At 38.9% G+C, this 25929-nt stretch overlaps 3 protein-coding genes across 3 annotated transcripts; 1 reads left to right on the top strand and 2 right to left on the bottom strand.

Moving 5' to 3' along the window:
• Positions 1-611: 611 nt before the first annotated feature.
• On the bottom strand, positions 612-1439 carry LOC103716104 (copper transporter 6-like). Its single transcript, XM_008803972.3, has one exon. It carries the CDS (start codon positions 1437-1439, stop codon positions 693-695), a length of 747 nt encoding a protein of 248 aa, XP_008802194.1. The 3' UTR covers positions 612-692.
• Positions 1440-4215: 2776 nt separating this feature from the next.
• On the bottom strand, positions 4216-7053 carry LOC103716103 (5'-adenylylsulfate reductase 3, chloroplastic-like). Its single transcript, XM_008803970.4, has 3 exons — positions 6422-7053; positions 6150-6355; positions 4216-4775 (listed from the first exon to the last, which is right to left on the bottom strand). The coding sequence occupies exons 1-3, from the start codon at positions 6510-6512 to the stop codon at positions 4740-4742; spliced, it is 333 nt and encodes a 110-aa protein (XP_008802192.1). The 5' UTR covers positions 6513-7053; the 3' UTR covers positions 4216-4739.
• A 15227-nt stretch (positions 7054-22280) lies between these two features.
• Positions 22281-23426, top strand: LOC103716102 (nuclear transcription factor Y subunit C-6-like). Its single transcript, XM_008803969.4, has 2 exons — positions 22281-22539; positions 22631-23426. Exon 2 carries the CDS (start codon positions 22637-22639, stop codon positions 23159-23161), a length of 525 nt encoding a protein of 174 aa, XP_008802191.1. The 5' UTR covers positions 22281-22539; positions 22631-22636; the 3' UTR covers positions 23162-23426.
• The last annotated feature ends 2503 nt before the right edge of the window (positions 23427-25929 follow it).

The raw sequence follows: 25929 nt of genomic DNA on the forward strand, positions 1-25929 counted from the left end.
TTCACAGGTTAATATCCCGTACACATCCTTGTATTAGACAAAACAAGAAGTATATTAGTATTAGTGTACGTGGATGTTCACTTAAGTGAACCTCTTTTTAGTTTGGACTGGGAAATAATATGGTTAATTTTTCATTTTCAGAAATTAGATTCGAGCAGTAGAGCTCAAGGTAAAATTTATGAAATCAGAAGTAAAAGATAGGTCGAGAGATTATGACTGTTTTATATCATTATGTAGAAGCACTTCTCCTTTTCCTAAAGAGCAGCGGCTTTCTATCGCGTATTGATCCCGTCAGTGAAAAATCTCCAGGATCTTCTGGTGCCTAGCTCCGGCCAAATTCTGGGACGCACCTTCTTTGGTTTCTGGTACAATTACATCTTAAAAGGAACTCAAGCAATTTCCGGGCTATCTTAGCAATATTCCTTGAAGTATGACTCTGAGTCTTTGGCCGTCTTGAGAAATAAGATTACCTTCACTTGCCTATAATCGATAATTACACCCTTGACACAGCTCAGAAAAAGCTTCTCTTAGGAAATAAAAAGAAAAATTTACCATCATATCTTAATCCGAAGTCGCATCTTCAAAATTTACAATCAAAAATTACTGCCATATACCAAACCAAATCTGATAATATTTATTGCACGATTGGATGATACAATAAACAAAACCGAATTAAGCTGGAGAAATCAACATCAACAGGCCATGGGACGGAGGTATCCCTTGGACTCCTCGTCCGGCGGCGGCGGCCGCTTGAACACAGAGCTGTAGAAGAGCAAGAAACCCACGGCATGACCCAAAATCACGGCGATCAGCACGCCGACGTTGAAGGACATGACGGCGAGCATGACCACGTACGCGAGGCCGACGCGGACCGCATGCATGGCCGTCTGAACCAGCCCAGCCACCACACGGCTCCATCGAGGGCTGATCACCCGGCTGTAGTTGAACCACTCGAGGAGGACTGCGAGGACGAAGACGACGATGAGCGCAAGGGCGTACATGCCGCCCCTATCGCCCGGCCAACCGGAGAAGAGGATCTGGGCGTTCTTGCCCCAGGAGAAAGTCATGTGCATGTCGTCCATCCCGTGTCCCATGTCGCCCATGCCTTGTCCCATATCGCCCATGGGCGCCATACCATGATGTCCCATGTCGCCCATGCCGTCGTCCATGGCGGAAGATTTTGCCAGGGCTATACGAGGAAGGGTTGCAGTTCTGTGGCCTTTGTTGTTGGGGCATAAATTAAGATGGGGGAGGGAGGAGAGGGCGCGATAAGGTGTTGTACTACTTGGCGGGATGGTACGAAACAAAGCGGGCATTGGTACTACACGGCCGAAAAGAATGGATTTGGAAAGGCGCTTTGGCATTCGTCCTGCGCTAAGGATGCGGATCCTGTGCGATGCATCTTTCGCTTGGATCGCCGCCATGCATGCTTGGATCATCGCCACGTCGTCGATCCCGGAAACGGTGGACTCTTGCTATCTTAGATATGCGAAGCATCGCATCGGGACACCAAAGAGGCGATGCGGCTGCCAAACATTGAAACCTAGAGGACTAGTATTTTGTCATGGAAATATCATCAGAGAAATGACAATTTGTTCTTTGTTTCTTTCATACCTAACATTGAAAATTCTATGTTAGGCAGTTTCCGAATTGTACAAATGTCTATTTCTTGGATCATCATCATCGCTCTTCTTTTAATATTGAACATCTAAATAGGGTTGTAATTAATTTATTTTTGTAAATCCTAACCCTATCATGTGTAAATTAGGCCTGGAAGAGGGTATTATGAAAAATATAGATAGAGCTTAGCAATATACTCGAAAAGTGGTAATGCAAAAGAACATGGGTAATAGATTCTGGAGTTACTTTCTAATACATAAAAAATATGAGTAAATTATTTTTCTATCTAAATGTTGCTTGGTAATACTTATCTTGCAGAATATATTTTTCTGAGAAAGTTCCCCCATAGAACAAGCCTAAATCTTTAAAGTGATGGCTAGTATATAGAATGTTAGAACTTACAAGAGCGGTCTGTAGTTGTATCCTTCGTGCCAAAGAAGGTTTTACCTTCTTTCACAACTATCTACTGTTGGATCAATTATTATTTGCTTTCAGATGTAAGAAAATTGATAAATGACTAAGTTCGGAGTGCTTTAAGATCATTTTGACTTCTGATCCAATAGTGTATTGGTGCGAAGTAAGGTGAATCCTTCTTTTGTGAAAGATACAACCGCTATCCCAGATATACCTTGCGGTAATTAAGGTTCGACCATTGATAATTATATTCTTTACCCTTTGATTTTGATGATCATTTTGGTTTAATCCCTCATCTTGTCCATGATGATGCTTAGATATGTTTAAAAACTACATAAATTCAAAAATATATCTCATGATGTGCAAATCACTGTCCTAATTGTGCAGAGAGAGTTGAACTACTAATCATATATATGCTAAAATCAAATGGCAAGTAAACAAAGGATAAAATTTTAAATTTTCTTTATAATTAACTAGTACTTCGTGCATGCTAGAAGGGGGTTGTATGTTTCACTAGAAAGAAGGATTCACCTTCCTTCATGCCACTCCACCATTTGATCATGCACTACACAGCTCTCAAAATGCTCCAAACTTCATTCATCTATCTATATAGATCTCAAAGCGAACGGTGAATGATTCAATAGTGGATTTGTGAAAAAAAAAGGTGAAACTTTATTTTGTGACAGAGATACAACCCTGATCCATGTGCTATACAAAAAAAAAAAAAGGGAGCAAGAGAGAGAAGATAAAAGAAGAAATTCTCTATCCACACATCCCAAACAATAAAATGAACATGGATTTTCTGTCAGGGCCGGCCCAACCCTTAGGCGATTGAGGCATTCGCCTAAGCCCCGACTGAAAGAAGGCCTACCGTAGGGAAGGCCTCAAAGAAAAATAGAAAAAAAAAGTCTCATTAGTGAGTTCGCCTTAGGCCGGCCCGATGCAGGAAAAGCCTCAAAGACAAAATGGAAGGAAAAAGTGCTCCTCTTAGTGAGTTCGCCTTAGGCCCCCAAATGCATTAAGCCGCTCCTACTTTTTGTGGATGTCATTTCGATGTTTCACCTTTTCGGAACTCTGGCTTTGCCAAACTACAGGAGTACAGTGGAGCCAAGATTTTAAGTAAAACAAAAAGACTTATGATCTATAATTCATTTTCAAATAAACAAATGAAATTTTTAAATATATAATAATAAGATATATCAATTTGCTTTATCGCATAACAAGGGCACAAATTGTTAGTTTTTTTTTTTTTGGTTATGAAAGGATTTAAACTTTTAAATCCCATATTTATTAAACCCATTTTGGATATATTAGTGCAAGTAGACTGGTATTTATTGAACTCCAAAAGTTCTAAAACTAGTTAGATCTCGTGAGTTATGAGTTCGTGAATGCACACGTGTGCATGTTTGCTAGGCTTGCCTAGCCATGTCATGCATGTGGCAAGGCTTGACGGGCATGTCATGGCATGCGTGATGAGAATGCACACATGGCTAACCTTTTTGGTCACATGCCTGACCAGACTTACTCCTAAAATCTATAAAATTTAAAATTTGAATTTGGGCTAATTTGCACACCGTAATATAAGCACAGCAAAATCTTATTGCATGTGTTTTCGGATCTTTATGAGATGCCAGTACAAGCAGGCCATTAGCCTTTATTTAGATGAGTTTGGATCACCAACGGTGCAAAGGACATTTACCCCATCATTTATCTCAGAGATGGACGGATAGTTGCCGCTCTCTCAAGACCCTCTGTGATTAAAAACATGCACCAAATCCCAACTCTATCGAGATAGCCATTGAGACAATTATAAGCCTCTCTAAGGGTTACATGGACCAAGCCTATATAAAGGCCCTAAGTCTAGGATATTGGAGACATAACTCAGATCAAATCAAGCCTAAGCAAAAGCTCTGCTGCTCTCCCCTCTTGAGAGTTATTCAACTCTACTCTTTCTGTTACCCGGTTATACAGCCCAAGAGGGAGGTGTTTGGGCTTTCTAAAAACTTAAAATCAATGCAACGAAATAAAACTTGATAGATGAAAATTAATTTCAGCAAATGAGTAATAAGTAAATATGCAAAAAAATTAATGCAAGCAAATCAAGCAACACAAATATACAAAATTTATAATGGTTTGCTGCCAACCCTTCACCTTACGTCCACTCCCCAAAATATCTTTTTTAAATTTTTTTACTATAATCTTTTAGAGATTACAGACTAATTGTTTTACACGGGCTTATAATCAACCTAGTTAATTTTTTCAAACAATCAACCAAAAACTACACTAAGCCTATTCTTAGGCTCAACAACTGAATGTTTTATTCGGGCTCACAATCTATCCAACTGACTTTTATATGCAATCAACCAAAATCTACACAATCCAATTTGAGATTTGGATAGGCCTTTCTCTAAGTTTCAATTTATAAAACTTATTACAACAAAGTATAGAAAGAATAAGGTGCAAACACAATAAAGTATAACTCCTGAACAATAAATATAAAGCAATAAATGGAGATTGACTCAATTGGTTGGCTTTGATTGATCTTGAATGCGCTTCACCAACTCTCAATTGTAGAAGATATGATCTTTCAGCGCTCAATGGATACTCTTGAATAATTTTCTAGTTGAAGCTCTCTTTTCTCGTTCTTTTTGTCTATATTTCTTTTTCTCTTCAAGCGCTCTAGTGCTCTTGGTGTTCCCATAAATTTATAATATTTGGAAGTAGTTGGAATACTCTCCTAGCTGCGAGACAGATTAAAAGAGCCATTATGAGATGAAAACGGCTATTCTGACTTACAGAAAAAGTAGCCATTACTATTATCAGGTGCAGAGGATCGACTCAATATTTTTAGAAGTCAACTCGTGATCTTCAGGGGCCGACTCGAGCTTATTGTTATTTTTGCTATACTTTGTTTTTCTTCTATGAACATTGTAGAGTCGGCTCTCTTAGTTCAGGAATCAACTCGTCTGATAACAGGGATCGGCACTTCAACAGACTGAGTTTTACTACTCTCTATTTTTTTACTGTGGTCGTTCATAGGTCGACTTGCTTCTTTCTGGGATCGACTCTTATTTGACTAGAGTCAGCTTGTATTACTTATGGGTCTAACTTACAGCAAGTTGGTGAACATCATTTGCGGAAGAAAGTGTTGTAACTTTCAAGAAAACTAATAGTTCTCCTCGATCACAATGCTCCAAAGGTTGTTTGGCTGAACCACCAACTTAGCGACTACCTTGCTCGTCGAAGTTTCTTGTCAAATCTGGATATTAGGAATACCGTGAGCATCCCATTGCTCTTGCTAACAAATATTCTTCCGTGATGTGGGATGTAATATACATATCATGGCGCTTATTAAAGCCTATACCGACGCTTATAAGCATCGGTAATTTTTCCGCCGATGCTATCTAAAGCGTCGCAAAAGCATCGGCTATGTAAGGATGAGAAAAAAAATCTGCCGACACTTTATAAAAGCATCGCTAACGGTGCGAGCTTTTAGGGACGTTTTTTAGCGTCGCTAAAAGCCGATGCTTATAAGCATTGGGTAGTTAGCGATGGTTAAAAATGTCGGCTATTAACCTTTTATATTTTGTATAATAATGCTTTAAAGCGTCGTTGTAATTATTTTTTATAAAAAAAAGTTATTTAATTTTTTTTTCTCTTTTAGTAAGCTTTAAAGGTCATTGAAAATTTTGCAGAGATCATCCTTCCATTACTATGGCACCTTCCCAATTTAGCAAGCTCGGAACAACATTATATTTCTAGCTTCAGATTAGATCAATAGTTCTGTATAGAAATTAAGAAAAAATATAAGAAAATAAATGAAATAGCGACGACCACCGAAAGGAAATCGGTAAATGAATTATTTACCAACTTCACCTGGAAGGAAATGGGCAAATGAATTGCTAATTTGAATTCAAAGTTTAAGAAAAAAATAAGATGTCCCAATCAGAAGAAGGGCAATGACCACCAGAGAATGCGATGGTCACTACCAGAGGTTGTGGCACCTATCATGGGTTGCGACACTCGGGACTCGCCATCAGTCGGCCACCATAGAGAACACCGGAGAAAAGAAAAAAAAGAGGGAAAAAAAGAGACAGAGAGAGAAGAGATTAAACCTGAAGGCAATGGCGATGCCATTCCCAAATTTTTTTGAGGGCCTTATCCCCGATCTCGAGAGGAGAAGCGTTCTCGAGCTCTCTCGCCAGCTGATCGTAATTCGCCTTCTCTTCCTCCTCCTCCCTCCCCTTCCCCTTCTCCTCCACCACTGCTTCCACCATCGTAGCCGGCGCCGCCAGATGCCTCATGGATCCAATTAGGGCAGCTGCGCCTAGAACCATTTATCTCAAAAAATCAAAAGGCAAAGAAAATTGGGAGAAAGAAAATGCACCTCTGGCATCACAGGAGATGAACGAATGCGAAGAGATTGAACTGGAAATTGCAGCAGCAGATGTCATTAGAAGAGATTTGGTTTTAAGCATCGTCTGTGTTAGAAGGGAGCGGCTGGAGGGGCGGTGGCCTTATCCATCGGCTTGGCCAACCAGACCACTGACGAGAACCTAGCCCGGGCCGACCCAAAGTCATGAAGCTTCAGGTCGAGCCAACTGTCGAGGAGGACGTTCAACACGGTGATGTTGCCATGGACGACCGGGAGCTCGCCGGACCCCTCGTGGAGGTACTCCACGGCGCCAGCGACCTCGTACGCAATCCGCATCCTCCACAAGGGCACCGCCACCATGGAGCTTCTCATGGAGTCTTCCCTTCCTCTGCAAAGCGAAAAAGGCAAACCTCAATCTGGACTCAGAGGCGGTGAGAGTTAGGTTGAGGGGAGGATCTTAAAAGTGTTAGGAATTTTGTTCGAGAGAGGAGGGGTAATTTGTTTGGGAGTGGGATGGTGTCCGACGATGCTTTTAAGCGTCGTCTGGCCTAAGGTGATGGCTTGGTCTCCGACGATGCTCTTAAGTGCCGTCTGGCTCAAGCGGTATCCGACGACGCTTAAAAGTGTCGTCTTAGGTTATCATTTAATATGTTTAAGAAAAAAATTAGCATTAAGCGAAGAAGTTAGTATGTTGGTTTCCGACGACGCTTTTAAGCATCATCTACTCTTTTACTTTTTGGCTTCCGACGACGCTTAGAAGCGTGGTCTTATCAATTTGGTTTACACGATCCTAATTAGCGTTGTTTTAGTTTCATTCCCACCGACGTTATTAAAAAGCATCGGCAAATTTTGGTGCACTCATGAAATTGCCGACACTTCTTTGGTGTGTCGGCACATAAGAGTCAAAATAGGCTTTATTTTTTTTTATTTTTTTTTTTTTTTAATAGTGAATTTTCCAACTTTATAACCGCGGCTCAGGAAAAAACAATGCATCATTGAGTCCTTCCAAACGTAGGAAGGTGACACCGCGGCAAAGTGGAATGGTCTGGCTACGGTGATAGACTTGACGAGACAAGAATGTCCCACTACAGATAAAGTTTTCCACCGTGCATGCACCCTGCATATAGCAAGATTTTAAAATAGATAGGGATATATAAAAAAGCAGCCAAATTACGAATCCAATCTGAAGCAAAGACAGTTTATATGATTATTATTATTATTATTATTATCAATTTAGTTTGAAAAAGTTTTGAATTGAAAAAATTTAGTTCGATTTTGGTTTGAAGTTTCAAAAAACTGATTCAAACCGATTCGAACCGACCTAAGTCGACTGACCCATATATGTGCATATATATTTTATTTTTTTTATTTTTTTTATATTTTTATTTTTATATAAAATATAATTTTTATATTTAGACTTAGCCCAACTTATTTAATCTTGTCCATTGAATATTAATTCTATATAAAATCAAATTTTTATGTTTAGATTTAGTCTAACCTATTAAACATCAACCCAAAAAACTAAAGTAAATTTTTTAGTTCAGTTTTAAATGGTTTTTGTAGATGACTCGTTCATATTCAATTTTGATTTTAGAAAACTGATCTAAATCGATTTAGTTTCGGATGTATCACCAAATAAATCTGGCATGACTCGTTCGTACCTTTAAAAATAATGCCCCATATAATGCTATAACAACCCTTATAATAGTTTTGGAGAGTATTTGTTGGAAATTCGATGGTGGTTGTTTGACAAATAAATTTATTATAGGAGCTATTGTATTATTATTTAGTTTAACAATTTTCGCTTGAGTTTTAAAATTCAAATTTTTGGATTTGTTAAAAATTAGTTTTTATATAATAAGTAGTACTCTGCAGCCTGCACACAATTAATATGTTGTTGTTTCTACATTATTAATCTCTTCTTCGTTGCGGCATAGATAGAGTCGCTATATTAGCCAGTTTTTATTCATAAATAATCTCAATCGAGATAGAATTCGATTACTGTTATAAATATTATAATAATTAATAATACTTTGCCAGCCAACATTAAATAGCTAGTTCACATATCTGTCCACTTTGGAGTGGTCCAAGCTTTGATCCATATGATGTTATTCATGACAAATTAATAATGTTATGCAAAGACAGCTAGTTCTATACGTTTAAATTTTGATACAAAGTAAAGTCTGCAAATTCTGTTCCATATTTTGCTCGGGAGCTAGATGGGTTTGAGTTAATTAATTAAGGGCATGGCAAAGCTCTAACTAATATCGAAATCCTGTAAGAATAAACCCTCTCTTTTATCATTACTTAAAATTATCAAATAAACAAGAACCACTTTTTACCCAAATCTTCCACTTTGAGAATATTTTAGAATATAATAACGATTGTTGGTTGTTGTCACCATCATTTGAACTAGGTGTTACTCTTTGGTTTTTAGATATTACCGATAATAAAGATTTATGGGCAGCATGAAGGAGAAGGAGAGACAAAGGCAACATTAGAAAAGATTGCAATGGCCATTCGTTGGCATCTCTAGTTGGAATGAATTCTGGAGCCTTTCTTCAGCAACAATCTTCCATCAATGCAACCCTGCAGAAAGCTCTGCACAAAGGACTCGATCAATGTGACCTCTTCTCCAGCTTCTGTTACGCTTGAGGATGAGCTCTAGGATTTGAATTCTTGTTGAGATATTGTGTTCTGTTGATATTATCTGTGACACCTGAGGATTATCTATAGGATTTAAATTCCTGTTGAAATATTTGCGTTGTATTGTTGTCGTCTATCAGCTGTATATGTAAACCAGCAACTCTATTTAAACATTCCATGTGATAACGTTTTAGTCGCCTAATACCAAAACTTCTCAAAATCATCCATACTTTCATGGTATTAGAGCCCCCTAAAGCTATCGCTTCTCGTTCCTGACCTTTTATCCTCATAGCTTCTTCTTCTAATAATAACGCTTCTGCATCTCCATTTATTTCTCCCAATATTGGCCAGCTCATATCTGTGAAATTAGATGGTGAAAACTATCTTCAATGGATTTCACAATTTATCCCTGTCCTAAAATCCAATGATCTTTGGGGCCTCGTGGACAGATCTGCACCGTGCCCTGATCAATTTCTTCCTCCTGCAGCTGACAAAATTCAAGGTGATCCTTATCCTGCTTACTTCTTTTGGAATAAAAAGGATCAATTTGAGCTGTCATGGATTAATGCCACACTTCATCCGAAGGTTCTCTCTACCATTTATGGTCTTACTACTGCAAGACAGGCGTGGACTTCTTTATCCACCAGATTTGCTTCTTTTAGGGAGATGAACCGCCTCTAACCACAGCACCTAGAGCGTCCCCTTTTGCTACATGAGGCGTGGATGGCTTGGTTTTTGTGGGTGGAGACGATGCACTAGAGTCCCAGTGGAATAGGACTCCTCTTAGATGACCGCCCCTAGAAGATAGAGGCACTAGGGTTCTTGGAGATGGAGGCATGCGTGAGAGAGAGGGAGAAGAAAAGTGTTTCCGAGAGAAAAGAGTTGTGATTTGATTTCATTCCATCGTACATCAATTACATGAATGTAAAATACTTGGTCAATTAGACCCAAACCCAAGAACCCTCTTAGGTTAAACCACATAAGAAAGCACTCAATCCAAGCTCATATATACCCATGACTTGCATACTCTCTCTTCCTTTGAGCTTAAACCAAGCCCAATGATGGTTAGCCCCCTCAAGATCCAAATTACCTGAGCCTCAAGCAGGTGGAAGACCAATACCCGTCTCTACCTAAAACTGGCCCCGACCTGGAGTCGACTCTAGCTCTTGATGAGTCGACTCTCACAAGTTTTTTTAGAGAGCTACTTCTCTGCCTGATTATCTGAAGTCGACTCCAGCTCTTCAGGAGTCGACCCCAGATCAGCATGAGTCGACCCCTCTGCTGTTCCCACCACTGTTCCTTGCATTTCTTGCTTTGGATGCGCCACACTTGTGCCAACACTTCTCAATCTCGCTCGCGAGTTAATCTTCTGCAATGTCAGTTGTATAGTCTTCGCATCGACAATCGCACCTGCTCGGAGTACCTGGCTCATGCTAAGAGTCTAGTTGATCAGTTTGCCCTTGCTGGAAAAAATGTCGATGATGATGATTATATATCGACTTTGTTGAGTGGATTAAGTCCACCGTATGTGCCTTTTCATAATTCCATCAACATCTTGTCTCGCACTACGTGTATCTCCATTGCTGATTTTTAGGCTGGATTGCTCGCCTATGAGCACATGTTGGATTCCCAACAGCGAACTGCTCCTCCTGAACATTCTTTTGCCTTCTCTGCCTAACAATTATCACAGCATTCTTCTTCTCATATGGATCCTTCCTATGCCTTGGTAGCTCGTCAATCGCAGCAGCGATTCCCACCTTGCAACACTGGCAAACTGAAGGATAAAGGCCCCTTGCCTAGCTTGGTACCTGGAGTTTTTCTCACACCTCCGCAAGGTCCTTCGCAGCAACTCTCGGATAGTAATCGTCTAGTATGTGAGATCTATGGAAAATATAGTCATGGTGCCTTGGATTGTTTCCATCGTTTCAATTTTGCATATCAGGGGTGTCATCCTCTACAAACCTTAGCAGCTATGGTTGCTCAATTAAATGCTGCATTTTTGGGCCGAACTTCGTCCTTTTCTAATGGTGCTACCTGGTATGTTGACAGTAGAGCAAATTAACATATTACTGCAAATCTTGAGCAACTCTCCAACTCACAGCCTTACACAGGTGGTGATAACATTGCAGTAGGCAACGACACTGGTCTTAACATCGCCAACACTAGTTCTATTCTCTTTACCTCTTCTTCTTCCAATCTTGTGATGTCACGAGTTCTTCATTGTCCACAAGCTTTTGCTAATCTCCTTTCCATTAATCAATTTTTCATTGATAACAATTATTTTTTTGTTCTCACTAGGTCTCACTATTTTGTTTATGATGCACAAAGGGAAAGATGTTGTTGCAAGGCCAAAGTGAAGGTGGACTATACCCTATCTGCATCATGCAGTAAGCTTCTCTCAATTCCAATAAAAAGACTACTTTGGTCAGTGTTAAATCTTCAGTTTTAGTCTAGTACTCTCGTTTAGGCCATGCATCTCATTTTGTTGTTTCCAAAATTATTAAGGATCATTCTCTTCTAGTTAGTAGTCCGGTCAATAACCTGGTGTTTGTGTATCTTGTCAACTTTGCAAGAATAAACAGCAACCCTTTCAACCTTCAAGACGTGTCTCAAGTTTCCCACTTGAAATTATTCATTCTGATGTACGGTCATGTTCTACTCGATCTATTGGTGGATGTTATGCTTATGTTTTATTTATTGATGATTTTTCAAGGTTCACTTGGCTTTATCCATTACAATCAAAGGCCGATGTATATTCCTGTTTCGAACATTTTAAAAATATGGTGGAAAATCAATTTTCAACAAAGATAAAACAATTTCAATCTGATAATGGCAAAGAGGGCCCGACTATTCTTTCCTTCGAAATTTTAGGTGTGCCTGTTATCCATTATTACGTCCATACAATTTTCAAAAGTAAATGTTTCGTAGTAACCAATGTATTCTCATTGGTTATAGCTCTTGGTCACAAAGGTTATAGATGTTTTGTTCCTATCTCTCAAAAGGTAATACATATCCAAAAATGTTATCTTTGTTGAAGATTTGTTTCCTGCGGCAAAAGGGTTGTCCATGCACTCTACTTCCACAACATCGCTCTCAGAGTCATCAGGTGAGACCTCGCTTACTCTACCTCCTTTACTACTTTCTTATGCACTAATAGAGTCCCATGCAACGTGGAACTCTAACCCACCTTTAGACAACCCGATAGCTTCTCCCTTTGAAATTCAAACACCCACTCCCTCATCGCATCCTATCACTTCGCCTCCAAATTTTACTCCAACTGACCAACCCGAGTCAATCATTCCTTGTGCACCCGATTCAATAAGTGATCATCCTCATCCCTCTTCATCCACCCCATCCACAAATGAGCCAAGCAACAGTTGTGTCATAACCCACTCCCAAATAGGTCATCAGCATCCAAATTCCTTTCTTGACTATCAAGTTTATTTTTCTACAAAACATCCTCTTTGTGTTTTCATACAGTTCATCGACCACCAAAAACAAGTTGCTATTCCAAAGCTGTGAAATCACCTGAGTGGAGGGTTGAAATGGGAGAGGAGTTCGATATGCTTATGACCAATAGCACCTGGTCTCTTTGCCTGAGACCTGTTGGACACAATGTCATTCGAAACAAATGGGTTTATTGACTCAAACAAAAGTAGGATGATTCCTTAGATCGTTATAAGGCCCGCCTTGCGGCTAAGAGCTTCGATCAGCAAAGTGGCATGGACTTTACAAAAATCTTTAGTCTTGTAATCAAGCCTTCGACTATGAGGGTGTTGCTGGCTCTTGCTATTCACTTTGACTAGGGTATTCACCAACTTGACGTCTCTAATGCATTTCTCAATGGTGTTCTTATTGAAGAGGTGTCTATGGAGCAGCCTCAGGGGTTTGTTGACCCCCAACATCCCACTTATGTGTGCCACTTGCATAAAGCCCTCTATGGGCTAAGACAGGCACCTCGTGGCTGGTTCACAGGACTTTGGGATTCACTGCTTGATCTTGGCTTTCTCTCATCTGATGTTGATTCTTTTTATTCATTTTTCATCAAAATGATGTTCATATCTATATATTGATCTATGTTGATGACATCTTAGTCACTGGCACTCATTCTTCTGTCATAACTTCGATTATTGCTTCTCTTCAACAAGAATTCAAATTGAAGGATCTTAGTCAATTGAATTTTTTTCTCAGCATCCAGGCAACTCGTGACTCTTCAGGGCTTCATTTGAGGTTGACAAAATATATTAGGGACTTCTTGATCGGGCTCATATGACAGGTGCCAAACCTGTTAATTCTCCTTCAGCTTCTAGTTCGAAACTCTTAGCTCATGATGGTGATCTTCTTTCTGATGATGAGACCAGACAATATCGCCAAATAGTAGGTGCTTTACAGTATTGTACACTTACTCGTCTTGATGTTTTCTACTCTATTAATCAGCTATGTCAGCATATGCATGTCCTTCTTCATGTTGGACAGTGGCCAAATGAGTACTTCAATACCTTAAAGGTACTATCAATCATGGCCTTTTATTTTAGAAAGGTGATCTCTATTTACAAGCATTTTGTGATTCGGACTAGGCAGGCAATGATAGAAGATCTACTTCTGGTTATGGTGTTTTTATAGGTCCTTGTTTAATTTCCTGGTCAGCTAAGAAGCAATCAATGGTGTCGCACTCAAGCATTTAGGCCGAGTATAGGTCACTTGCACTCACTACAACTGAGGTTTTTTGGTTGGGCATGCTATTACATGAACTGCAGATACCTCTTCCTAATCCACCTGTCTCGTGATGTGACAATATGTCTGCTATTTCATTGGCCTCTAACCCAGTTTTTCATGCCAGGACTAAACACGTTGAAGTTGATTTTCACTTCATACGTGAGAAAGTATTGAATGGTAATGTTGTCGGGAAATACTTAAACACTCATGATCAGTTAGCAGATGTTTTTACTAAGGGCTTATCCTCTACATGTTTTCAGACTCTTCGTGACAAACTGCTCGTGGTTTCACCCCCCATCAGTTTGCGGGGGGATGTTAGTGAAAAAAAGGACTCGATCAATGTGACCTCTTCTCTAGTTTATAGGATTTGAATTCTTGTCGAGATATTGTATTCTGTTTATATTATCTGTTACACTTGAGGATTAGCTCTAGGATTTAAATTTCTGTTGAGATATTTATGTTGTATTGTTATCTTCTATCAGTTGTATATGTAGACCAGCAACTCTATTTAAACATTCAATGTGATAATGTTTTGGTCACTGAACACCAAAACTTCTCAAAATCATCCATTCTTTCAAGCCTGGGCTAAGAGAAAAACAAAGATAGCCACCAAACACGAAGGAATCCTCTTGGCCCTCATCTGCTGAGATAATATCTCGGTCGGTTGATGGTTTCCCTTTTGTTCATGGTGAGGCATTGTAGCAAAACATCTTTGTTGCTTTGTATACTCCGTTCATTTTAATAAAGCTAGGGGAAGCACTTTGCTTCCTCCATTTTCTTAAAAAAAAAAAAAAGATTGTCAGTTGTTGTTATAATGAAAGGTAATGGAATAGTAATGCCAATATTTACTTAAATCATTGTTAGTCGAATAAAAAACAATTAGCTAACATTGTGAGAATCCTCAAAAGAATTTCCATAAAATATGTTCGTGTGTAATGCTGCAAGTTCGCAACATTTATTTTGAAACAATGTTCAAACCAAATGTCGAATTAAAGACAAGTTGTCTGAAGGATTTTTTTTTTCCTGAGATGAAAGACAGGAATTCTGGGTTGAAAAACCATTCCGGATAGCCATGAAGATATATGGAAAAGTATATGGACATCATCTTCTTCGTCAACATGACGTCTTCTAGGCCCAGGTGGAGACTATTGGATGAGGACACCATCGAAGTCTCTGTTTGAATGATTGGTGGTCCATTTATGTATTGTGGTCGGCCCCTAAAATATCCAAGAAAGCATTTAGATTCCTCTACTTTATCCCCATGCCACTCCTTCAACATATACGAATTTTCTCTACGCGGTCATATACTGCCTTCATTCATGCCCTAATGTCTTCATCATCAGACTAAGAGTTCAAATCCATTCAAATCTATTCAAATTTAATTACAAGCATCACAGTAGACCCGTGGTCTACACTAATTTTATGCTCATACAGATCATCACATATTCCTTCCATTCAAGCCCTAGCATTTCGTCAGGCTAAGAGTTCAAATCCATTCAAATCTAATCATAAACACTACGATAGGCCCATAGTCAGCCTCTATAAACCCATGCTACAGTATTTCCTAATCTACATAGATTATTTAGGTTCCTTAATTTTATATAAGTACTCAAGATCTATTCAGCGAATAACCGACGTAGAAGTAAATACACGCGGACACGGTCCTCATACTTAAACATATTTTCTCTATTGAAAAAGCATTCCATATGGTCATGAAGGGAACTATACAAAGATATCTTCTGAGCTCACCAATTACTTTCTGAGACAAAAGCCCACAAAATATAATTAGCACCATAGTTGGTGTTATATGGTATTGTGGGCGTATCATTTACCCACAAACAGGTCCACCAAGCATCGTAGGTGCAGGTGGAGACTATTGGATTAGGGGACCATCTTAGTCACTCATTATTTCAATAATTGGTGGTCCATTGATGCACTTCGAACGGCCACTAAAATCCCCAAGAAAAAGTATACAGGTTCCAGGTTCCTCTACTTAATCCCTGATGCCATTCGTTCTCCAAGCATAGTTTCAAGTACCATAGCAGGTCTTAACATGCTTGTTTCTTCCAGAAACTGAGGGAGCCGAGACAACAAGTGCACTTGTTAGACATGGCCAGGTTCGTAGAAGCCATCGATGGTGGGAGCAGCGGCAGCGATGCTCTTTTCCAATTTCGAGTAGGTTTCTTCTTGTTTTGCACGGTTGCGGCGTCCATCGTGTGCATAACCTTGGCCATCTTTGCATGTGGTGACGACGATAAGCCGAGTCGCCCCGGCGAAAGACGTGGCAAAGGAGCCACCAAGGTGGTAGCCCAGTTGAAACGGAACGTTTGCTTCCAACCAAGTGGTTCCAGGCTCGAAACGCACGGGCGTCGATTAAATTCGGGGACCGGATGCCCCACGTCTGGACGCGGGGTCTGGAAGCACTACTGGTCGGCTGGTAGCCTGGGTGGTGCCAGGTGTGACGTACTCACACGGAGGGTTGGGTCGGATAACCGAGCCGGCCCACGGATGGGGAGGGTATGAGTAAAATAGGTCGGGGTGCCCAACACACGACTCGGTCTACCCGCATCGAATATTCTCCTGGCGGGGTGGGGGCCCAGTGGTCGGGGCTGCTACGCGGAGGTGGGCTTGTCCCTTCCTCCCCCCTTTCCCTTTTTTAAAGCAAAAAAAAAAAAAAAAGACGTGGCAAAGGAGGTGGGACGAACCCTGCCGTCTACGGCTACGCTGGTGCTGATGGTGGAGGCGACGGCAATAATGATGGTGGCGGTGGTTGTGGCTGCGGCGGGTGTGGCGGTGGTGGACATCATGGAGGCTAGGAATCCAATGGTAAGTGCAGGGGATTTAGTATATGGGAGTGAGAGGATGCTGAACTAATTAGCCAGGCTGAAGCAGGTGTGTCGGAGTACTGTTCTTTGGTTTACGCACAGTATCCTAATAATTGAGTCATTGGATGTATGGCTGTTAATGTGGTGTCCAAGAAAAAAGTTCCAATGATTTATTATTTTTTCCTCTCTAGAGTTACTTATCATTTGGCATTGATGAGGATAACTTACGGTCTAGATGACTGGGTCGACATAAATCTAATTTTCTATGGTAATCTTGATATTGATATTTAAATATATTTTTAATATCAAATTTATCATATGGGTTGAGATTTCTATGTTCCGCTATGAAAATTTCAGTCCGGATTTTAAAAAACTATAATTTTCTTCAAATCTTCCTACTTGCAATTTTGCCCGAGATAAACAAAGATCTGGGTTCATCTTAGTCTCGACTGATTGTTGAGATAATCGATATATCGAGATTAAAAAACTTGAGCTATATAGTATTCAAATAGTTTTAGAGTAACGATACAGGATTCAATTCAACCAAAAAAAAATAAAAAAAAACTTGCATGTCTTGCGACGAGAGGAGATTGGCATTATGCATAAAATATATACAATTTATAAGGAGATGTGGTATAGGACATGCAGATGAAATATTTTGTAGTTTTTATTATGTAATTACCTGTCCTAAATAATCTAAGTCTACAAGAACGATACAATATATGATGCTTAAATCAAGAAAATTTAGTAATCAATGGCTATTGCATTTTCATCATGAAAAGAAAAAAACTTCTTGTATCATCATTTTTTGGTTTCTAGTTACAACGAAATCGCCATAAATATATAACCAAATACCCAAAATAAAACACTTCTTTGGCAAATTTTAGGGCCAAGTGAAAAAACTCATGTATCTTTTGACATCTTAATGCCGTCTAGTTTACATGCATCCGCATGTCCTTGGCATCTTATCAAGCTTTCACTTCATTTATCTGTATACGGACTTTAGCTCTGGCGTTCTTGCCGCTAAAACCTCAACATAAGCATTGCCTATGTCAACTCGCAGATAAGGCAATTCAATTGTAAGGGAGGACAAAATACTAAACCAATACTTTGTTTCTATATTAACTGCATATACATTTCATTAGCTGATGCAAATTCCTCATGGATTTCTACTTTTATTTTTCTTAAAATTAATGCTATATTTTCCTTTAGGCCTACCAATCAAATTCGAGGTCTCTAGAATATTTTATTGGTTTATTTTTGTTAGAAAAGTGAAATGAAAGCATGCAGCTCAACAATGACATTTTGAGTTCATTGATTACTGAGATACACAAGTCTAGCTTCTCAATAGTAAATGCCAAATGCCAAATCTATGTCAGATATTGGGCCATGTAATTCGATATAAAATCTACTTTATATATAAAGTTCATCTTGTTTTCTAAATAAGCATTAGTATTATAACTAGTAATTGATAAAAGCTCATTTTTGCGTTGAAGGAAAACCTCTGGACCAGGGATGCCACCTAGAAAAGTAGTAGTATTTGTTTGAGTGCAATAAAAATCGAAAGTTGATGAGACAATACTTGCAATATGGAAATATACACATATTAGACTAATTTTGACAATCTGAAGAGCTGAAAACAGGCCATGACAATCTAGTTCAGATGTTAAAATGGAGTCAAATGAAATATAATTAGCAATTCTTAGTTTTCTTAATTCAAAGTTTTTGACAAATTCCAAGTACTACATCAAGAATATGATATACAACAAATAGTCCTCCACTTGCAACCTCTAATATTTTAGATGCAAATGACTTGAAGACATTGTTGTAGTAGAGAGAATTTATTGTGTAACTTCCTTTAATAAAATTAAAAAAAAAAGTTTCCTCTAATATAATAAACATACTTTCTACTGCATCTTCTAGATTTATAGCATACCAAGATATTGATGCCTATGCAAGAAATAAAGTTTATTTGAAAAAAAAACAAGACCTAGAAAATCTATTATGAAAAAAATGATATAGAAGACCAAGATTATAATAGTATGTACAAAATACCATGTTGAGATAAATGTATTCGGAGATCGATATAGACTATATGTTACAATATGGTCAGAACTTCATATGAATAACCAAGTCAGTCTTATGGAGAGATTTTCTGGTTCCCAACAACTTTATTTATCTTAAATTGTGATAGCAAAATATCTGAAAAATGAGAATTCTTCAAAGAGTACATCAATAGATATAGATAACCATTATTTTGATAAGCAAACCAATATAGAGTTGAAAAATTAATTAGGATACTTAAAAATTAATTTCAACAAGAATATGAGGAAAAGAATGGGATTAAAAGCTTAGTAACAAATAAAGTAAAAACATTGTCATTAGGAAGAATTCCTTGCAGGGTGCTGCAGGATGCTCTTAAAAGGCAATCCATCCACCCTATACTTAAAAGAAAAAAAATAAAAAATTTCCCCTTTGGAGGGCAATCCATGTTTTTCATAATTCTTATTGGAAGAAGACAAAAAAGATATTGGAGTCATTGAGAGGGGCCTATTGGAAGATGACCATGTAGCCACTGACCATGAAAATAGAAGTTGCATTATTGTTGCTCTGTGAGATTGAAGGCAGCAGGCAAGCGAAGATAGCTAAGCTCATATCTTGGTCTTACGTTAGCATGTATGCATGCTGCTCAATGGAGAAGTGAGGTTTATTGGTGAGCAAAGCTTGGTCTTGTAGAAGAAACCAACATCCAGAGAAGTACCAAATAAACATTAAAGTCTCAAGATCATCATCTTTAGGAGCATATTTTATATAGCTAATTCTAAGAGTTTGCGCTAATACCATGGTCATCAAGCAACTGAAAATGCAGGAATGGGGGGGGGGGGGGGGGGGGGGGGACATCCTGTTGTAATGACGATAAAAATTTAACAAAGAAAATTCTAAGGCTCCATTTGGGAGAGCTTTTGGAGGGCCAAAAAGCATTTTCTGGCCCTCCAAAAGTACTTTTAGATAAAAAATGGTATTTGGTAAAAATTTCAAAAAGCTGTTTCAGCTTTTTCAACAAGCCGAAAACAGCTTTTGGCAGAAGCTCTATTTTGGAGCTTTTCGAAAAAACTGTTTTGAGCTTTATCAGAAAGTACTATTTGTGACCAAAATATCTTCATTTAAAAAAAAAAATTCTTCCAAAACACTCATCTCACCGCCTCTTCCTCTCCCACCCACCCCCCTCCCTCTCCCCCGCCGCCACCCCCTATGCCCCTGCCCCCACAGTGGGGAGGTGTCGAAGAAGAGGAAGAAGAAGGGTCGATCTTCCTCTTTCCGCGACCGCCGCCATCGGCCACGATGTCCCCATTACAGATGGGGAGGTGCTGAAGGAGAAGGAGGTCGGTCGCCACGGATGTCCCCGCCCCTATAATGGGGAGGTGCCGAAGAAGAGGAAAAAGAAGGGGGCGCCCTCCCGCTTCCTGCGGCCGCCGCCGGCCACGACCCGCCCCTCTTCCGCGTCCATCACGGCCCGGCTCCTTTCTGGCGTCATCGACCTCCCGAGAGGAGAATACTTCGTAGGGGGCCCGCCGCGGCCGCCGAGACTGCCACAGGCCACAGCCTGGCTCCCTTCCACGGTCGCCGCGGCCTGGCCCCCTTTCGGCGCCGCCGGCCGTACGGAAGGAGAAGAAAGAAGAAGGGGGGAGAGGAAGGAAGGAGAAGAAGAGAAGGAAGAAGAAAAAAGAAGAAAAGAAAAAAAGAAAAAAAAGGAAAAAAAGGAAAGAAAAAAAAAGAAGAAAAGAAAAAAAAATAATAAATAAATAAATGCATAAATAAATATGTATATAAATGAATGAATGAATAAATAAGATAATAAATAAATATATTTCAATAAATAAAATAAAAATAAAAATAAAATAAATAAATGCATAAATAAATATATAGATACGAATGAACGTATAAATAAATAAATAAATAAATAAAAATAATGAGTGAGTGGAAAATAATCTGATCTTTATGATATTGATAGGTATAGTAAATTTGTCACTATTGCAATTAGTTAAGTAAAGAGATAATTTGTTACAGAGATAAATGGTCATTAGAAGGATAAAAAAATTAATTTATACTAATAATTATAATATTTTATACATTTATTGTTGTATTATACTATAAATAATATTATATTACATTATATCATAATACATTGATATGCTATGTTAAATAATTAAATATTATATTAAATTATTATCCTATAGTATACAATATTATAGTACTATATTATAATAATATTATATTACATTACAGTAATATTATCCTATATCATATATTTATGTATTAATACATGTATATTTTATTATGTTCTGTTGTATAATACTCTGCAATATCCTTTATGGTAATTTTGTCATGCAAAAGTACTTTTTCAGTTTGTTTAATAAACATATGTTAAAGTGCTACAGCACTTTAGAAATGCAGTTACCAAACAGCAAACAACTTTTTATAAAAGCTCTACTTTAGACAGCTCTACTTCCAACAGCTTTACTTCCAAAAGCTCTACTGCCAACAGCTCCCTTAAACAAGGCCTAAGAGACCATGCCAATACCATACATATTTTATAGAGCTAATTATAGAAGTCCATGTCAATACCATGGTCATCAAGCAAATGAAATTGCATGCATGGGGACAACTTCCTATCATAATGAGGACCAACATTTGACATAGATACACCGAAAGAAATCCTTTCATGCCAAACACATACTCACATGAATACATACTCAAACATTCAATATGAAAAAAGAATCAAAAACTTAAAACCTAAATAACAAAGAAGACCTCTTTATGCAAAACCATGAATCCCACTAGATACCATAAACTTCTATTTTTTCTACAAACATAATTGAAGCAAAGAACAAAATACTTGAGATAGAAAGAAAGATACATTAGTCATGATTTCTTTAATCTTGTTGGCCTATATGATTTCCCCATAATAAGCGAAAGAAAGAAACAATGGGAAGCGAAGAGGTTCTAGGGAAGAGAAGGCGAAAGAGGCAAGCTTTACCTATGGAGGCTGGTGAGTTTTTGTTCCACATAGATTTCAAGAGACTCTTGGACCCAGCAGCAGAAGGAGATGAAGAGTTCCAAGGTAAGCCAAGGAAATGGCTTCCTTTTCTTTCTCTAGGCTTAACAACATCCAGATCGGGCATGACTATTAATTTATAGTACTAATCCGCAGATTTATTGAGAAAAATGTTGCCAGTTAATAGAAAAACACTCAAGGAATGATTTTTTAGAAATTAATATCTTTATTTTGGAATTATGTATAAGTAAGCTAATTGTTGATGTCTTAACGAGAAGTACTAATAGACATTTATCAAATTTATAGGGCATTTTAGATATTTCATGGGGGATGACCAAAAACTCATTCTATTTAATTTTAGGACTGCTATAAATTGCTAAAAAATATTTCCATATCTTCCACTAAAAATAATATTTTCATTTTTTTTTAAAAAATAAATAAATAAATATATATATATATATATATATATATATATATATATATATATATATATATATATCAATTTTTTTAAAGAAATACTGGGATCACGATGGGAATCCATTATTGCAAGGTACTAGACTGTAAAAAGCACCCAGCTAAAACCTCCACGTGACACGCGTCCCCTATTTAAAACTTCAAACGACTCCCGTTCCTTCTTTTCACGCCCCCCACCTCTTCCCCAGCGTCAGACCCAATAGGAAACCGCCTCGCTTTCCTCTTTCCTCCATTCTTCTTCTTTCCGTACCCAAGAAGGACCGAAAAAAAAAAAGGGAAATCGTTTATTAAATCCGCGTTCTGAGTGGGCGTTAATCTCTCAAACCCTAACCCTATATCTCATCTCCCTTCCCCATTCCTCCTCGTTTCTGCTTCCACCCCCTTTAAAAATCCCTCCTTTTCCCAGCAAGGAGGTCCAAACACCCCCTTCCACCAAACCCTCGATTCTTCCGATTTCTCCCTCCAAAGCTTTCGATCTTGACGCGTGACTCTGTTAACCCGCAGGTGCAGATGGATCAGAAGAGCCAGGGGACCCCCCCGGCCATCGGTGTCGCCACCCCGGTCCCATACTCCGCCGCCGCCGCGACAGCGCCCTATCAGGCGTACCACCACCTCTACCACCAGCAGCAGCAGCAACAGCAGCAGCAGCTCCAGATGTTCTGGGCTGACCAGTACCGCGAGATCGAGCAGACGACCGACTTCAAGAACCACAACCTCCCCCTCGCCCGGATCAAGAAGATCATGAAGGCCGACGAGGACGTCCGCATGATCGCCGCCGAGGCCCCCGTTGTCTTCGCCCGCGCCTGCGAGATGTTCATCCTCGAGCTCACGCTCCGGGGCTGGGCCCACGCCGAGGAGAACAAGCGCCGCACCCTCCAGAAGAGCGACATCGCCGCCGCCATCACCCGCACCGACGTCTTCGACTTCCTTGTCGACATCGTGCCCAGGGAGGAGGGGAAGGACGATGCCATCCCCCGGGGTCTCGCGGGGGCACCGGCCGACCCCCTCGCCTACTACTATGTCCCGCAGCAGTGAAGGCAGGATATGTGAGTGAGTGGTTGTAACTGGAAACTTTTGCTTACTTTGGTGTGGGTCTCTTTTTCCTCTTTGTTGGATAGCTATAGCCTGGGGATCATTCAAGGTGGATAAGTAAGTTAAGGATTGTTGCATCTGTCGTTTTGGCTTGGTTATGTACTTGCGTTCTGAAAAACCGTTCTATGAATAGATCTGGTTGTTATAACTCTGTGTGCTTTTCTTGATGTTTGTATGTTCTAATATAACATATTATCTTTCTCCCGTATGATTGGTTAAATGTTTAGTGAAAAAATTGCATCTTTGTTAGATATATATGGGTTCATTTTTATGAAGAATGTTGGCTGTTTCTGAGTTAATAGAATCACATTACGGAACCTTGGAAGTGGCTATTTGTGAAATTATGGGAAAAGGGAAGATGGCTCACTGTCAATTGACACACTTGTTTAGAGAACTGTAATTAGAAAATGAGTGTTTATGCAATGTGATTATGAAGAAAGATAACATGAGAATTATATCCTTTATTGTGAGAAAAATAACTATTGTTATGGAGGCTCTTGCCCTTCTCGTATTGTTGAATCATATTATTGAAAAAAGAACTGGCTTTCCGAGGGAAGAAAGATGTTTACTTGTTTGCAGAGTGTTTTATTTACATGATCTATTAATGAATTAAGAAAAGACACAACTGTCTGACTCCTTTAATTGTCTACTCACTTCTTCATTGAAGTCGTGTGCATAAGTTATTTTCAGGTCATTGGTTAAGGTGTATAGTTTCCTTTACCTAATATGCTGAATCTCTGGTTTTTCATTCATCATCAGCATTTAAATTGTAACTTTTGGAGGCAGTCAGTGGGGAACAATCAGGATCATCTCTAATTTCTTTTTTCCACCTAGCTGTGTCACTTGGAATTGTTGACCTGTACGCGCTTAAAGCTTTTTTCCCAACCTTTTTTCTTGGGTAGCATCACATCATAAGAATCAAGTATTTGTGACATTTTGTCTTCAATACTTGTCATTATGTTGAGGAAGGGTGATTAAGGTTCTAAATGGAGACAGAAGGGATGACAGGGACAGAATCTATCTCTCGGAAATATGTGGGTAAGAGTGGAGATTGTTAAAAGAGTTACTGCTTGGGGGCATTCCTAGAACAGAGATTGCTAGCTCAATCTTGATTTTACTTTTCTTAGGAGTCAGCTGATGCTACTTTTCTTCTTCTCATAATTCATATGGATATCAATTTAACTTTCTAGGATTAGTTTAGGAAGGTATAGACCTAAATCATGTGGGGTTAAGTATGGATGATTGTTGCCGGACCAGTATCTGTGATGTTCCTGAAATGAAGAACAGTTGATCAATCAAGATCTGCTATCTTGGTATTATGTACCATACCGGTACATTATCAGTTTGGTACGGTATGCATCCTATACTAAGATAACTTCCAATCCTTTTTTTTCTTACTTTTTATTACAACACCCTTGATTTCAGGCGGTACTTACCGATTTGACTTATATAGCGAATCTTGTTACTGTACCAGTATATTATAGGTATGGTACAGTTGGTTCGAATTGGTATAGGTTGATACAACAAATCTTGTGTTAAATACTTTAGTCTAATTTTAGCTATATCTTTAAATCATCTATTTTGGATTTGGTTGTGCCCTTTGTTGTAGTGGAGGCTCATATTTTGGGTGGTTAAATGACAATAGAAAACTGCTGAAATGTAGGATACAACAGTATACTTTGAAGTGATTATGAAGTTTTTGTTATGCCGGATGCAGAGAGACAGTTATCTAGTAGAAGTATTTTGATAGTTAAAAACAAACGCCGTTTGGTACTGGGCCCCATACTGGTGCCACTTTGTCATTGTGTCGGTATGCCCAATATGAGAGCTAGTTCGGCATACTGAGTGTCGGTACGTCCTCTCATACCACGTACCGGTACCAAATCAGGACGTTATGGAATGTTCCATACGGCTTGCATGCGGTATGGAATACCATTGTTGAGAATATGGTGGCCAGAGGATTATTATTTATTTTTTTTGTTTATGTAGTGCAAATGGATTGCTTGTGCTTGTGGTCGGTATAGGGTGAAGCACGTGACTTATTTCTTTCTCATATTTTGTTTATCATTACTTGACAGTCCACTCTGTAAGTTTTAGTTTGTATAAAATAGCTTCACGTGGGATCTTGTCTTGGTAATGATGATCCTTATTACTTGGTTTGAATAAGTGCAATTTCAAGGACTATTCTGGTATGCACCAAGTCCTGTTCTATTGTCATTCAACATCTGCATGTGATGTTGTGGAGGAAGTCAAAGTTGAAGTGCTTCCATAGTCTTTGATAAGTGCTGAGATATTGGTATAGAGGATGTGGATAGTCTGTTTGTGTATGAGGCTTGTGATGATATCCTGCTGGGTGGTACTCTAGCAGGGGACTGACATCTGAAAGCCTTTACAAGATGAAGCGCAAAGTGAATATACTTGAAAGGATATTTATTCATCTACAGTTAACTGAAGGAAAGAATATCTAGAAACACCCCAATTATGTACTGTAACTAAATATTAATTTTTAGTTTTTGACTTTAAGATTGAATGACTAGAATTCCAATTCCTTTGCCATCGCTTGGTCAACTACAGGAGCATATTGATGGGATCAATGTTGTGACTCTTCTTCTAAACATGTTATGAGAGAGTCCAATGGTTGCATGTACATGGGTGAAGGTGCAACCGTAAAGTACTCCCAAAGTTCATTCTTTTTTTTTTTTTTGTGAAAG

Source organism: Phoenix dactylifera, chromosome 1 (assembly GCF_009389715.1).
Source record: "Phoenix dactylifera cultivar Barhee BC4 chromosome 1, palm_55x_up_171113_PBpolish2nd_filt_p, whole genome shotgun sequence".
NCBI lineage: Eukaryota > Viridiplantae > Streptophyta > Magnoliopsida > Arecales > Arecaceae > Phoenix > Phoenix dactylifera.

What these genes read in the sequence shown, in the direction of transcription:
- LOC103716103 (XM_008803970.4), bottom strand. Translation starts at nt 6,512, where the DNA reads ATGCTTAAAACCAAATCTCTTCTAATGACATCTGCTGCTGCAATTTCC. An exon ending in CATCTCCTGTGATGCCAGAG is followed by an intron (nt 6,356 to 6,421) that starts GTGCATTTTCTT and finishes TTCTAGGCGCAG; the next exon opens with CTGCCCTAATTGGATCCATG. An exon ending in GGCATCGCCATTGCCTTCAG is followed by an intron (nt 4,776 to 6,149) that starts GTTTAATCTCTT and finishes TCTGTCTCGCAG; the next exon opens with CTAGGAGAGTATTCCAACTA.
- LOC103716104 (XM_008803972.3), bottom strand. Translation starts at nt 1,439, where the DNA reads ATGATCCAAGCATGCATGGCGGCGATCCAAGCGAAAGATGCATCGCAC.
- LOC103716102 (XM_008803969.4), top strand. Translation starts at nt 22,637, where the DNA reads ATGGATCAGAAGAGCCAGGGGACCCCCCCGGCCATCGGTGTCGCCACC.